We start from the raw sequence: 12,103 nt of genomic DNA, 5'->3' as shown, positions 1-12,103 counted from the left end.
CCTGAGAAAGGAGGAACTGAAGACGACCTCACAGCCCCCAAAGCCTATCAGTTCTTTTTCTCAAGGAACTGAGAGGAGAGAGAGGAGCATCCAGTGAGGGCTGGGACAACAGACTGGACAGGTGTACATTGCAGTCACTACATTGAAACAATAGCAAGCGCTAATAGGGAAAGGCTTGGCCACATTATTTTTGGAGAGACAGAAAAGCACTGAGGATATAGTTCTGCAGTGCTAGGCCATCGGTCCATAGAGTATCAGGCTCCGAAAATACAGAACAAAGGCAAATCTCAGACTACAGGCTTACTTTGATCCCTGTATTACATCCTGTAGGAGATCAGCTGAGCATTGTGGATGTTCCTAATCCTGTACTCTTTGGTGTGTTCTGCCAAGGGTTCTTTGTGATTATCAAACTCCCAGTATAGACCTGTGCCTTTGGCTTTATCAAAGACTCTGAAAGCTCAGTGTTGGACTAGCAGGACCTGATTAAATGTTTGTTAAGTGAAGACCAGGAAATGGCACAATGCACAAAGGAACTTTCAAAAGATGGGAGACCTGAAATGGGTCCCCCATATCCACACAGTGGAAGGATCTGACTGGTGGAAGTTGCATTTCACATGTGTGCCAAGGTATTCACACATGCATATAAACACATACACAATAAAGAAAGAAGTGGGAAAAAATAAGTGTTCCTTATTTTTCCATAAGAGAGAGAGAGAGAGAGAGAGAGAGAGAGAGAGAGAGAGAGAGAGATCTTGAATGTATACCTACTCGAAGACCTCTAGGTTTTCCCTATTAGATTCCTGTTCCCTGAACTCCATCACCTTGACATCTAGCCAGTGAGTACAAGTGATCACAGTTTGAATAGATTTAGGTTTGAATACATAACTCCTGGTATTACAGAAGGACCTCAGATGCCATGGTATACCTTTCTAGTAGGCCAAAGAGCAGGAACAAAGATTGCTTTGGCTTCCGGCTGGCCTGCTCTTCTTTGGCAATACGAGCTTTGCCCCACCCTAGTGAATTTCCTGCCTACTTTATTTTAGGTCCAAATTCCTGCCTAGGCAAGGCTCACATCTTTTGTTTCCTGTCCATGGCCTATAGCTGTCTTGGAGCAACACAGACTCAGATCTAAGAGCTGACCATGACACTGTACAAACGTCCTGGATGTCTGAATGCTGTGACTTGTGGGCTCCTGCTTCTCGTCCTGCATGTGAGAGGTGAGACTCCTTCAGTAAGCAATGAGGAACAGGGTCAGAGCTGCTCAGTTTCTCAGAGTCAGCAGCTTAGCTTGTGGGAGAGAAGACACCAGGGAGGAAAAAGCTGGTAAAGATGGCAAATGCAAGGGTGGGAAAATGTGTGCCTCCCAATGCCTTCACCAAAGCCCACAAAGTGAGCCCTGCAGCTCACAGAGGTTCAGGGAAGCCTAAGGACACCCCACACTGGAAGAAAAGCCACTCTGGTGTAAGAAGGTCTAAGGAGCACTGCACCTACGGGTTAGAGGAAAGAGAGCAAAGGGGACACTTCCTTCCTCCAAGTGTGACTGTAGGTGCTACAGATCTTTGGGTGATAATGAAAATCATACATCCATGCTGCCAAGTGGCTCTGAGTATGTCTCCTTCTTATCCAGAGACATGCCCTGCTAACATTCAAATGGAGTATGAGCAATGTTCCTGTCTTGGGGGGTGTGAAGAATCTCCTATTTCCACATCCCACACCTGAGTCTACACACCTCAGATTCCCTTCCCCATGGACACTAGTGAAAATGAGGTGGGAATCAACCACATAGTGGAAACTGCCTGGACAAAACTAACCACGATGGCCTCTTCACCCACAGGCCAGGACTCGGCCAGCCCCATCAGGAACACACACACAGGCCAGGTAAGAGGCAGCCTCGTCCATGTGAAAGACACTGACATTGATGTCCACACCTTCCTGGGAATTCCCTTTGCCAAGCCTCCTGTAGGACCGCTGCGCTTTGCACCTCCTGAGGCCCCTGAGCCATGGAGTGGTGTGAGAGATGCGACCTCACATCCGGCCATGTAAGTTCTGGACCCAGACAATTTCAGGTACAGGGTGGGAGTGGGAGTAAAAGCATGCTCTGAGCTCTGGACCCAAATGAAATTCTTCCTTTTTCTCAACCCCATAGAAGTTTTCTGCTATAAAGTGCAGTGTGTTGTGCATTTTATGATACATAGCTAAGGTTTCTTTTTTTTTATTATTAACTTGAGTATTTCTTATATACATTTCGAGTGTTATTCCCTTTCCCGGTATCCGGGCAAACATCCCCCTCCCCCCTCCCCTTCCTTATGGGTGTTCCCCTCCCAACCCTCCCCCCATTGCCGCCCTCCCCCCACCAGTCTAGTTCACTGGGGGTTCAGTCTTAGCAGGACCCAGGGCTTCCCCTTCCACTGGTGCTCTTACTAGGATATTCATTGCTACCTATGAGGTCAGAGTCCAGGGTCAGTCCATGTATAGTCTTTAGGTAGTGGCTTAGTCCCTGGAAGCTCTGGTTGCTTGACATTGTTGTATATATGGGGTCTTGAGCCCCTTCAAGCTCTTCCAGTTCTTTCTCTGATTCCTTCAACGGGGGTCCTGTTCTCAGTTCAGTGGTTTGCTGCTGGCATTCGCCTCTGTATTTGCTGTATTCTGGCTGTGTCTCTCAGGAGCGATCTACATCCGGCTCCTGTCGGTCTGCACTTCTTTGCTTCATCCATCTTGTCTAATTGGGTGGCTGTATATGTATGGGCCACATGTGGGGCAGGCTCTGAATGGGTGTTCCTTCAGTCTCTGTTTTAATCTTTGCCTCTCTCTTCCCTGCCGAGGGTATTCTTGTTCCCCTTTTAAAGAAGGAGTGAAGCATTCACATTTTGATCATCCGTCTTGAGTTTCATTTGTTCTAGGCATCTAGGGTAATTCAAGCATTTGGGCTAATAGCCACTTATCAATGAGTGCATACCATGTATGTCTTTCTGTGATTGGGTTAGCTCACTCAGGATGATGTTTTCCATTTGCCTACGAATTTCATAAACTCGTTGTTTTTGATAGCTGAGTAATATCCCATTGTGTAGATGTACCACATTTTCTGTATCCATTCCTCTGTTGAAGGGCATCTGGGTTCTTTCCAGCTTCTGGCTATTATAAATAAGGCTGCAATGAACATAGTGGAGCACGTGTCTTTTTTATATGTTGGGGCATCTTTTGGTTATATGCCCAAGAGAGGTATAGCTGGATCCTCAGGCAGTTCAATGTCCAATTTTCTGAGGAACCTCCAGACTGATTTCCAGAATGGTTGTACCAGTCTGCAATCCCACCAACAATGGAGGAGTGTTCCTCTTCCTCCACATCCTCGCCAGCATCTGTTGTCCCCTGAGTTTTTGATCTTAGCCATTCTCACTGGTGTGAGGTGAAATCTCAGGGTTGTTTTGATTTGCATTTCCCTTATGACTAATAGAACAACTTTGGCAGTCTCCTGGTCAAAGATCAGTTCCTATAGGGAGTTATCTCTCAGTTTCATAGTGAGAAACAGATATAAACCGTTTCCAGATTCAGAGTGTGCCAAGTGATCTCTGCCACCATAGGAAAGTCAGTATAAACACATTAACCAGCAAGAGCCCAGAGTCAAGTATCGTGTACTATAAGTCTCTCAGGAGGCAGCAGTGATGTGTCCTTCACAACTCCATCCTCTACAGTCACTGATACAACCCAAAGAGTCAAGTGCCATCATCCAAAGAAACATGTAAAAGCTTCCTCTGAAGATTATGTGGGAAGCAGATGTACTGAGAGTTTCTGGATGTAGGGTAAACAACATCCCATGACTCTTTGGGACATCATTGTCCACTGAATTCCATAGTAACTGTGTAATTATAGCACCACATTATCCAGGTATCTTCATTTTGTTTCTTGCAGCTGTGATAAAATTCCTGGTAAAAAGCTGTTTAAGACAGAAACAGTTTACTATGGATCACAGCTCCATGTTTCTATCCATTACAAGGCGGAAACTTAAGGGAATAAATAATATCACAATCTTAACTGGGACCAGAGAGCTAAGAATGCATACCCATCTCCTAATGTTCAGTTTGCCTTCTCTGTTGATATTTAGAAGCACCTTCCTAGGGAATGGTTTCTCCAATAGTTGGAAAGATTACCACCTCAATTAAGAGAATTAGGAAAATCCCCATAGGCTAACCTGATCTAGAAAAATCCTTCATTGATACTATATTTCCAAGTGATTCTATGTTATCTCAAGGTGAAAATTAAGACTAAACTGTCTCAATAGGCATTAAAGAGTACAGAGAGATTGTCACTGCTTGCAGGAAATTATTCTCATAGAGAATAGTTCTCCAGACACTAGACTCAAAAAGAATAAAATATATGCATTCACCCAAGTGGAGACCTCTCTGTAAATCTGATTCTACCCTAGATTTCACTGAGCCTGTGACCTTTACCTTGGTAGGAAAAGGCTTTAGAGAGAACCATGCATTGGCAGGATATCTTGGAGGGAAGTGGCTAAAAGTTGCTGAGAGACAACCCAGACAAAAAAACTGATATTGACCAGCAAACATCTCTTGAATTAACTGTCTGCCATTGTCATCAGGTGTCTACAAAATGACAATATGATGGGTTCAGAGGATATGAAGATAATGAAATTGATCCTGCCCCCCATCTCTATGTCTGAGGACTGCCTGTATCTCAACATCTATGCACCAACCCATGCCCATGAGGGTTCTAATTTGCCTGTGAGTGCTGGATCATGGTCGACTGGGTGGTAATGGAGTTTTCTCCATTACCATTAGAAAGCACAAAACAACTGAATTCTGCTACAGTGTAAACCCTAGAGGATTCAAGAAAGCCTTCTTGTCCATGATGGCAGCTGAACTCTAGATGGGACACTGAGCAATGGAGCACTGGGAGATCGAGGTTGTGTTCCAGGAATAGATCAGGGCTTTCTCAGCCAACCTGAGCCCTAGGAATACAGTCAAATGTCTAAAGGCTGAACACTGAAATAAACCAAATTTTCAGCTTTGGGATATTGTTTGTGGCCAATGAGATTTGGAAATACTTTTGATTCATAATCCAGAAAAATGCTTATGGGGACACTCTTCTCTATACTTCTGGGGAGTTTAAACATAATGGTGACATTACTCTAGGCTGTGACTCCTGATATGACAATGAAGCTTGGAAATATTCTGGTGAGACTGTAGTTCATCATCTGTATCCAGGGTCTAAAGTACTGAGGGGTCCTATGTGTGTGCACAGTTGTATAAATACAAAGCAGTTGATAATCTAACAGGCAGTCCTACTTGAACTTATACTGGATAGAAGCCTCCTGACAGCTCTTCTGACTTCTCCAGGTGATGGTGTGGATCCATGGTGGTGCACTCACTGTAGGCATGGCTTCCATGTATGATGGCTCCATGCTGGCAGCGACTGAGGATGTGGTGGTGGTCACTATCCAGTATCGTCTGGGTGTCCTGGGATTCTTCAGGTGAATCTGGTGAAGGGTAGGGCAATGTGGGCTTGTCAAAAACTAAACAGCCCTGTGATCTCTGTCCCTTCTACTTCTCAGCACTGGAGATGAGCATGCAAGAGGCAACTGGGGATACCTGGACCAAGTGGCTGCCCTTCGCTGGGTCCAGCAGAACATCGCCCACTTTGGAGGCAACCCCAACCGTGTCACTATTTTTGGCGAGTCAGCAGGTGGCACAAGTGTATCCTCACATGTTGTATCCCCCATGTCACAGGGGCTCTTCCATGGTGCCATCATGGAGAGTGGAGTAGTTGTGCTTCCTGATCTTATCTCCCGTTCCTCTGAGATGGTTTACAGAGTAAGTGCACACTGTCCCTCCAACCTTGACTACTGTCTTAGCACTCACTCTAGTATGCTGGTACTGTGTTTAGTAGGGAAAATGAAGGCCATGGGAAGTAACTTCTCTTCATTGCTTTCTTAGACTCAAGGTTTAGAACCCTCATCACTACCCCATTATAGAGTGCTTTATACAAGTGCTTTATACAAAGGGCTGGTTGGTTGGTTGGTTGGTTGGTTGGTTGGTTGGTTGGTTTGGTTGGTTGGTTTGGTTTGGTTTGGTTTTGCTGAACATTTATATAAAGTTCATCAAAGCTGTACCTAACAGCTTCCATCACTGGCAAAAGAAAGTATGTATATGTTCAGGAAATGGTACATAGGCGAGAAAGCTTGATGTACAGGTGTGAGGATCTGAGTTCAGTTCCCCCAGAACACACATGTTGTTAATCCAGGGCTTCCTGTGGAAAGAAGGGAGACAGGGACAGAAAAGTTTTAGAAAGTTACAGACCAGCTAAACTGGAGTAGGCTGCAGCAAAACAAGAGACCATTTCTCAAATTAAGTGAAAGGCAGGAGAGAAGGCCAGGGCGAGATGGGGGAGGGATGTATCACTGTCACAATTGAGCAAAAGAAAAATGGGAACAATTTTGTTCTTGCTCCAGCCCACACACATTTGGTATAGCATTTAGAGCCGATGGCACTGTCTTGGGACTGGGAAAACTTCTCTGCCTGGAAGACAGCTTCATCCTGTTCTCGTTACAGATAGTGGCCAATCTATCTGGTTGTGCAGCTGTGGACTCAGAGACCCTGATGCAGTGCCTAAGAGGCAAGAGTGAAGCAGAGATTCTGGATATTAATAAGGTTGGCAGAATGGTGTGGCTGGGAAAATGGCAGATAGCAAGGTGTATTATAGGAAGTCCTCAATACTACGAACAAATTACCTAATCCCCATGGCTAGTATCATTTTAGTCCTTGGTGCAAAACCAATACCAACATAAGCTAATCTAAAAGTAAGGTTTCTTCAGGGATGATACGGGGGAGGTGTGGTGGAGAATAACTAACCTGAGGCAAATTAGAAAGAGGAGATGGAGTGGACGACATTCATTGGAAATCAGAAAATATATAATTAACACCTTCTGTCTGACTTTGAATGTTCCTCAGGTCTTCAAGATCATCCCTGCTGTGGTGGATGGAGAGTTCCTACCCAAGCATCCTCAGGAGCTGCTGGCCTCTGCTAATTTTCACCGTGTCCCCAGCATCATTGGCATCAACAATGATGAGTATGGTTGGATTCTCCCTATGGTGAGACTCATTTCTAATCTTCTAGGAGCCTAGGGACTCATCTGGTAGGAAATGGGAACTCAGAGATTTACAGATCTGTATCCATGCTGTGCCATACTTAAAAACATTCTCTCTATACTAGATCTTTGACTCAGCTCAGAAAATAGAGGAAATAACCAGAAAGACCCTGCCAACTGTTCTAAAGAGCACAGCCCTAAAAATGGTGAGAATCTTGGGGGTGCTGCCACAATTGTGAAGATCCCTATATGACTTTCACAGACAGAATCCCCAGAAAGTGTGTGTGTATGTGTGTGTGTGTGTGTGTGTGTGTGTGTGTGTGTATACACAACCACACATCTGCACATATACCTGCCTAAGGTCACAGAGCTTTCTCCCTATACCAGACTGCTTTTGCATTTCTCCATCCTGAGGCTATTGCCTACCTATCCTAGTGCCTGTTTAATCTCATTCTTTCTCATCACAATGTGGTAGATGCTGCCTCCTGAGTGTGGTGACCTGCTAATGGAAGAGTACATGGGGGACACTGAGGACCCCAAGACTCTCCAAGCACAGTTCAGAGAGATGATGGGAGACTTCATGTTCGTGATCCCTGCACTCCAAGTAGCACATTTTCAGCGTGAGTACATCTACAAGGTTGAAGGAAGAAGCTCGGATCTGTGGGTCCCAAACAAGCCCCATGGTGTCCAGGCCTGACCTATGTCAGGATCAGATCTCTGGTTTCAGACGACTTACAGTCTTTATCTGGTAAACGCTTATACTGAGAGTAAGATGGTGACATCTTATCTGAGTACAGATAAAGAAACAGCTGAGAGGTATCTGTCACTTGTCCTAACTTCTCCCCCGAGGGCAGAGTCATTATTGAATAGAGGACTTTCCCACATCCAATGCTCCAGGATGAGGTTCCACACTCAGCTGTTTTGATTCCAGCTACTTTGAGACTAAGGCATCTGTCACCAAATGTGTATCAGGGTAGTCTGGACAAAGTGCCACCATGTCATTCTATGTCCTCACCTTCAGGTTCCCATGCTCCTGTCTACTTCTATGAGTTCCAACATCGGTCCAGCTTCTTCAAGGATGTCAAGCCACCCCATGTGAAGGCTGACCATGGTGATGAAGTTTTCCTTGTCTTTGGCTACCTAGTTGGTGACATAAAATGTGAGTCTTCATGAATTTCCTTGATCTGGATGGAGTTATTGAAATCTTAAGGATAGCAGAGTTCTTAATCCAGTCAAGAAAACCAAGTCCTTATAGAAAGATAGAATCCAGTGTGCACCATCTTACAGCTCAAAACGTACATTAGGTTATAATCAGGACATTTCCAAGTCTACCTTGTGTTATTGGTAATGAGAAAATAATGGTGCAGGAACAAACTTGGCTGAATTCACTTAGAGTTTTAGATCCTGGGTTGTGGCAGGAGGGAAGGAGGGAACCAGACCAATAGTTTAGACTTGAGTGATCGCTAACTTGGTGAGTGTGAAGCATGAGTGGGCAGCTGCATGAAGTGGCTGGGACCTGGGTACCTGTCCTTCTCTTTTCAGTTCCACACACTGAGGAGGAGGAGCTACTTAGCAGAAAGATAATGAAGTACTGGGCCAACTTTGCACGGCATGGGTGAGAGGATGCCCTTCCCTCAACTTCTGCAAGGGTGGGTTGCTGTCCAGAACTCCCTTTGTGTGTGGTGAGCTCCTTCACATGTATGGTCCTTTATTACATGAGAGAGTCTTCCCTACTCTAGAGCATACTTTGACAAGCAGTTTACCACACAGTCAACTGCCATGAGCATGCACGCACGCACACACACACACACACACACACACACACACACACACACACACACGGCACACTTAGTGTTTGTTTCCTGGACATCTTGCAGTAACTTGGTGGGTGGGCCACGGTATTGTGGTAATGTTCTTTAGCTTTTGCCTTGGAGAAGGGGGCAGAAAATGGGCCATGTGGGACAATAACCTTGTCCCAAAAGGAATAGAAATGCATAGGTCACACACATCCCAATAGTCCCCTTAACCCCCTGTCCTACTTTACTCACTGTCCTAAGCCAAATCAGGATCAAGTGACCTTCACCCAAATCTGCTGGCTGGTATATCCACAGGAACCCCAACAGTGAGGGTCTACCCCACTGGCCTGTGATGGACCATGATGATCAATACCTGCAGCTGGACATCCAGCCTTCTGTAGGTCGAGCCCTGAAGGCCAGAAGGCTGAAGTTCTGGACCAAGACTCTGCCCCAGAAGATCCAGGAGCTAAAGGGGGCTCAGGAGAGGCACAGAGAGTTGTAGTGCCCTGTGTGAAGAAAGGCATGTGGGCTTCATGTCTGAGGTTTGGAAAGTCTTTTAATCCTACCATTCACATAACCATTCATAACACATACAGTTATCCATTTTACCAATTTATATGACAAACCCTCTATTTGTCACTCCTCCACAAAATTCTGCCAACCTTTTATTAGAGGCACTCAATAAAAGCTCCTCTAATGATGTGGAATGTGAATGTGTGAGACTACACAAGTTCTGGCTGCTGCTCCAGATAGATCTCAAACTACCAGCAGATCTTGGTATACAAACCTGTGGACATGGTTGTTTAGAAACTGAATCAGAAATATTGCATGATCCTAGTAGTTCTATACCACTTTGAACTACATAGCAAGACCTGTATCTCAGAACACTAGCTGGATAACTTGCAAACAATAGAAATGTATGTAAAGTTCTTTGGAATGAGAAATACAGGGTGAGAAAATGAACTTGAGTCATTCAATCTTTCAGTTAGACCTTTCTGATTTCAGCCACTGAACATCCCAGCTACCAAAAACAGTGACTGTTGTCCCTAGAGAGGAAATCTCATCTCTTTCCTTCCCAAATTACAATTATCCACTTTTGTGAAAAGCTTGATTTGATATGTTCATAGACACCTCAAGCAAGGCCAGGAGTAGGGGTTGACCAGCAGGACCAAGTAGGCTTTCTGTAATAATAAATTTGCTCTTATGCACAGGGATTCTGCAGACACTGTGAAGCCCACACTTGTGTAAACAGCTATGTGAAGATCTTCAACTATGTGTGTGTCCTAGAGATGATATGGGAGAGAAAAAGAATGCCTGGGCATGTGTATCAGAAGAGATTTCTGTCCCTGGCACCCTGATGGCTACTCCATGTATGGAAATGACTTCTTTTCATTCATAAAATCCTAATAAAACCAACCTTTTCACGATATTCCATGTGATTTTCATTCTCATGCCCTTTTTGTTCTTATGGTTTTCAAGCCATGTATTCCAAGATCTATAGTATTTCATGTCCTTTACAATGGTGCCAATTTGTCTTCAATATGCCTTTTGTTTCCCTCAAAGCATTTTCTCTGTTATTTAAGAGGATGTATCCTGTATTCTTTAGACCCTGGGAACTCCTGGTCCCTCTTCCTTTGACCAACTTGTCCTCTTCTTAACCAGTTTTCTCAGGGCAAAGTCCCTTTGTTTCATTCATCCCTCTGAATACTAGCTGTAAGGCACCGTGACCTTTGCATGAAAACCAAGACTCCTATGTTGCCTGTCCTGGACACAAGAGCACAAATGAGAGGATATACTAGGAGGAGTCCCATCCAGTGTATAGCTTCAGGTCCTTTTATTGTCTCAGCAGCTGTATGTCTGTGTCACTTCCGTGTTAAGAGTCTTCTTTAGTAGGAAGAGGTCAGGGATTTTGAGATATGGTGTCACTATATAGCCCAGGCTTGGGTCATATTTACCAAGTCCCAGTACAGGTAAAGATGTGAAGCAACTGGCATCACATACATCGTTAGAGAGGGTAAGCAATGATGCAGTCATATTGGAAGACAGATTGGCATAGTCATCAAAGTTAAGCAAGCACAGACTTGTCACAAACTGCACAGCTTCTTGCTTACAGTTGCATCCAAAGGAGCTGAAAGCATTTGGGTACACAAAATTATGCTTGAAGTTATCTGTAAGGGTTTGATTAAAAAGTGTAGTGAACACACTTCTCATTATAGATAGCATCTAGAGGCCAAGGAAAGAGTGTTAAAGAGTCCTAGACTAGTTTGACTCCATATCAAGACATTATCTTAAAAAATAAAAAAACAAATACAGAAACCTACTTTTTCAGCTCAACTTGCTCTAGTTTAATGAGAAGCAGGACTGATAACATAGTCCTGTGAGTCCTGAGCAGATAATGGTGCTTTTGACCTTAGCTTCCGAGTGGACTTACCCTAATGTCCTTACTGTGGAATGCAGATTTGAGTTGATCTGATATTAGACTGCATAGATGCAAAGGACAAGATTGGAGACAGTCAAAGGTATGAACAGACTCTTGATAATTCAAGCAGTTTATATCAACAAGAGTTGCTGAATGCCAACAAAAGCATGTGTTTAACTTTTGAAGAAAATGTCAACCTGTCTTTCAAATGACTACACCATTTGCATATCTCCTAGGCATGCATGTGCGAGCGTGCCGATGGCTGTGAGTCTTTGCCAATACTAATTATTGTAGTTCTAAATCTATAACACACCTTAAGGATCAGAGAAAGGTGGAGACCATAGCTGTCCCATGCCAGTAGAAAAAAAAAACAGAGGAAGCTAAGGAGGAAGGCCTATATGCTGGACTGTAGATGCTCTAGAATATTAGGGGCTGAAAAGGAGTGAAGGCCAGTCCCCAAGTGCTACTGTCTGGTTAATCCTTAAGATATTCAGGTTAGGCTGAGAGGGAGCTCCTGGTCTGCACTCTGTGATATGTCCTGGAAGGGTTCTCTGGGATTCTGGAACTCCTATTTATGGGTCTATGTCCCCAGCTTTATCATAGAGAGTCCCAGTGTTGGAATCAGCAAAGCCCATTAAATGTCTATCAAATATATATAAATGAGTGTGAACTTGATCATAATAGGGACTCACCACCAGTGTGGCACCAGTAAGGAGGTGAGATGAATGGGGAATGGGGACTTAAAATGAGTCACATAAAAAATAAACAGAGAAACAACTGAATTAAATA

General features: G+C 44.3%; 1 protein-coding gene across 1 annotated transcript; it reads left to right on the top strand.

Moving 5' to 3' along the window:
* Positions 1–1,061: 1,061 nt before the first annotated feature.
* Ces2el1 (carboxylesterase 2E like 1) lies at positions 1,062–10,324 on the top strand. Its single transcript, XM_039098090.2, has 13 exons — positions 1,062–1,217; positions 1,835–2,039; positions 4,595–4,736; positions 5,352–5,485; positions 5,567–5,825; positions 6,564–6,662; positions 6,963–7,103; positions 7,225–7,305; positions 7,575–7,719; positions 8,121–8,258; positions 8,642–8,714; positions 9,211–9,437; positions 10,107–10,324. The coding sequence occupies exons 1-12, from the start codon at positions 1,142–1,144 to the stop codon at positions 9,395–9,397; spliced, it is 1,680 nt and encodes a 559-aa protein (XP_038954018.1). The 5' UTR covers positions 1,062–1,141; the 3' UTR covers positions 9,398–9,437; positions 10,107–10,324.
* Positions 10,325–12,103: the final 1,779 nt, after the last annotated feature.

This window comes from Rattus norvegicus, chromosome 19 (genome assembly GCF_036323735.1).
Source record: "Rattus norvegicus strain BN/NHsdMcwi chromosome 19, GRCr8, whole genome shotgun sequence".
Lineage (NCBI taxonomy): Eukaryota > Metazoa > Chordata > Mammalia > Rodentia > Muridae > Rattus > Rattus norvegicus.
The sequence above is the reverse complement of the archived record's forward strand: the minus strand, read 5'-3'. Positions and strand labels throughout refer to the sequence as shown.

Excerpts from the sequence above, each read along its gene's own strand:
- Ces2el1 (XM_039098090.2), top strand. The coding sequence starts at position 1,142 with ATGACACTGTACAAACGTCCTGGATGTCTGAATGCTGTGACTTGTGGG. Across the intron at positions 2,040-4,594 it reads GCGACCTCACATCCGGCCAT|GTGTCTACAAAATGACAATA; the intron begins GTAAGTTCTGGA and ends CATTGTCATCAG. Across the intron at positions 5,826-6,563 it reads CCTCTGAGATGGTTTACAGA|ATAGTGGCCAATCTATCTGG; the intron begins GTAAGTGCACAC and ends TTCTCGTTACAG.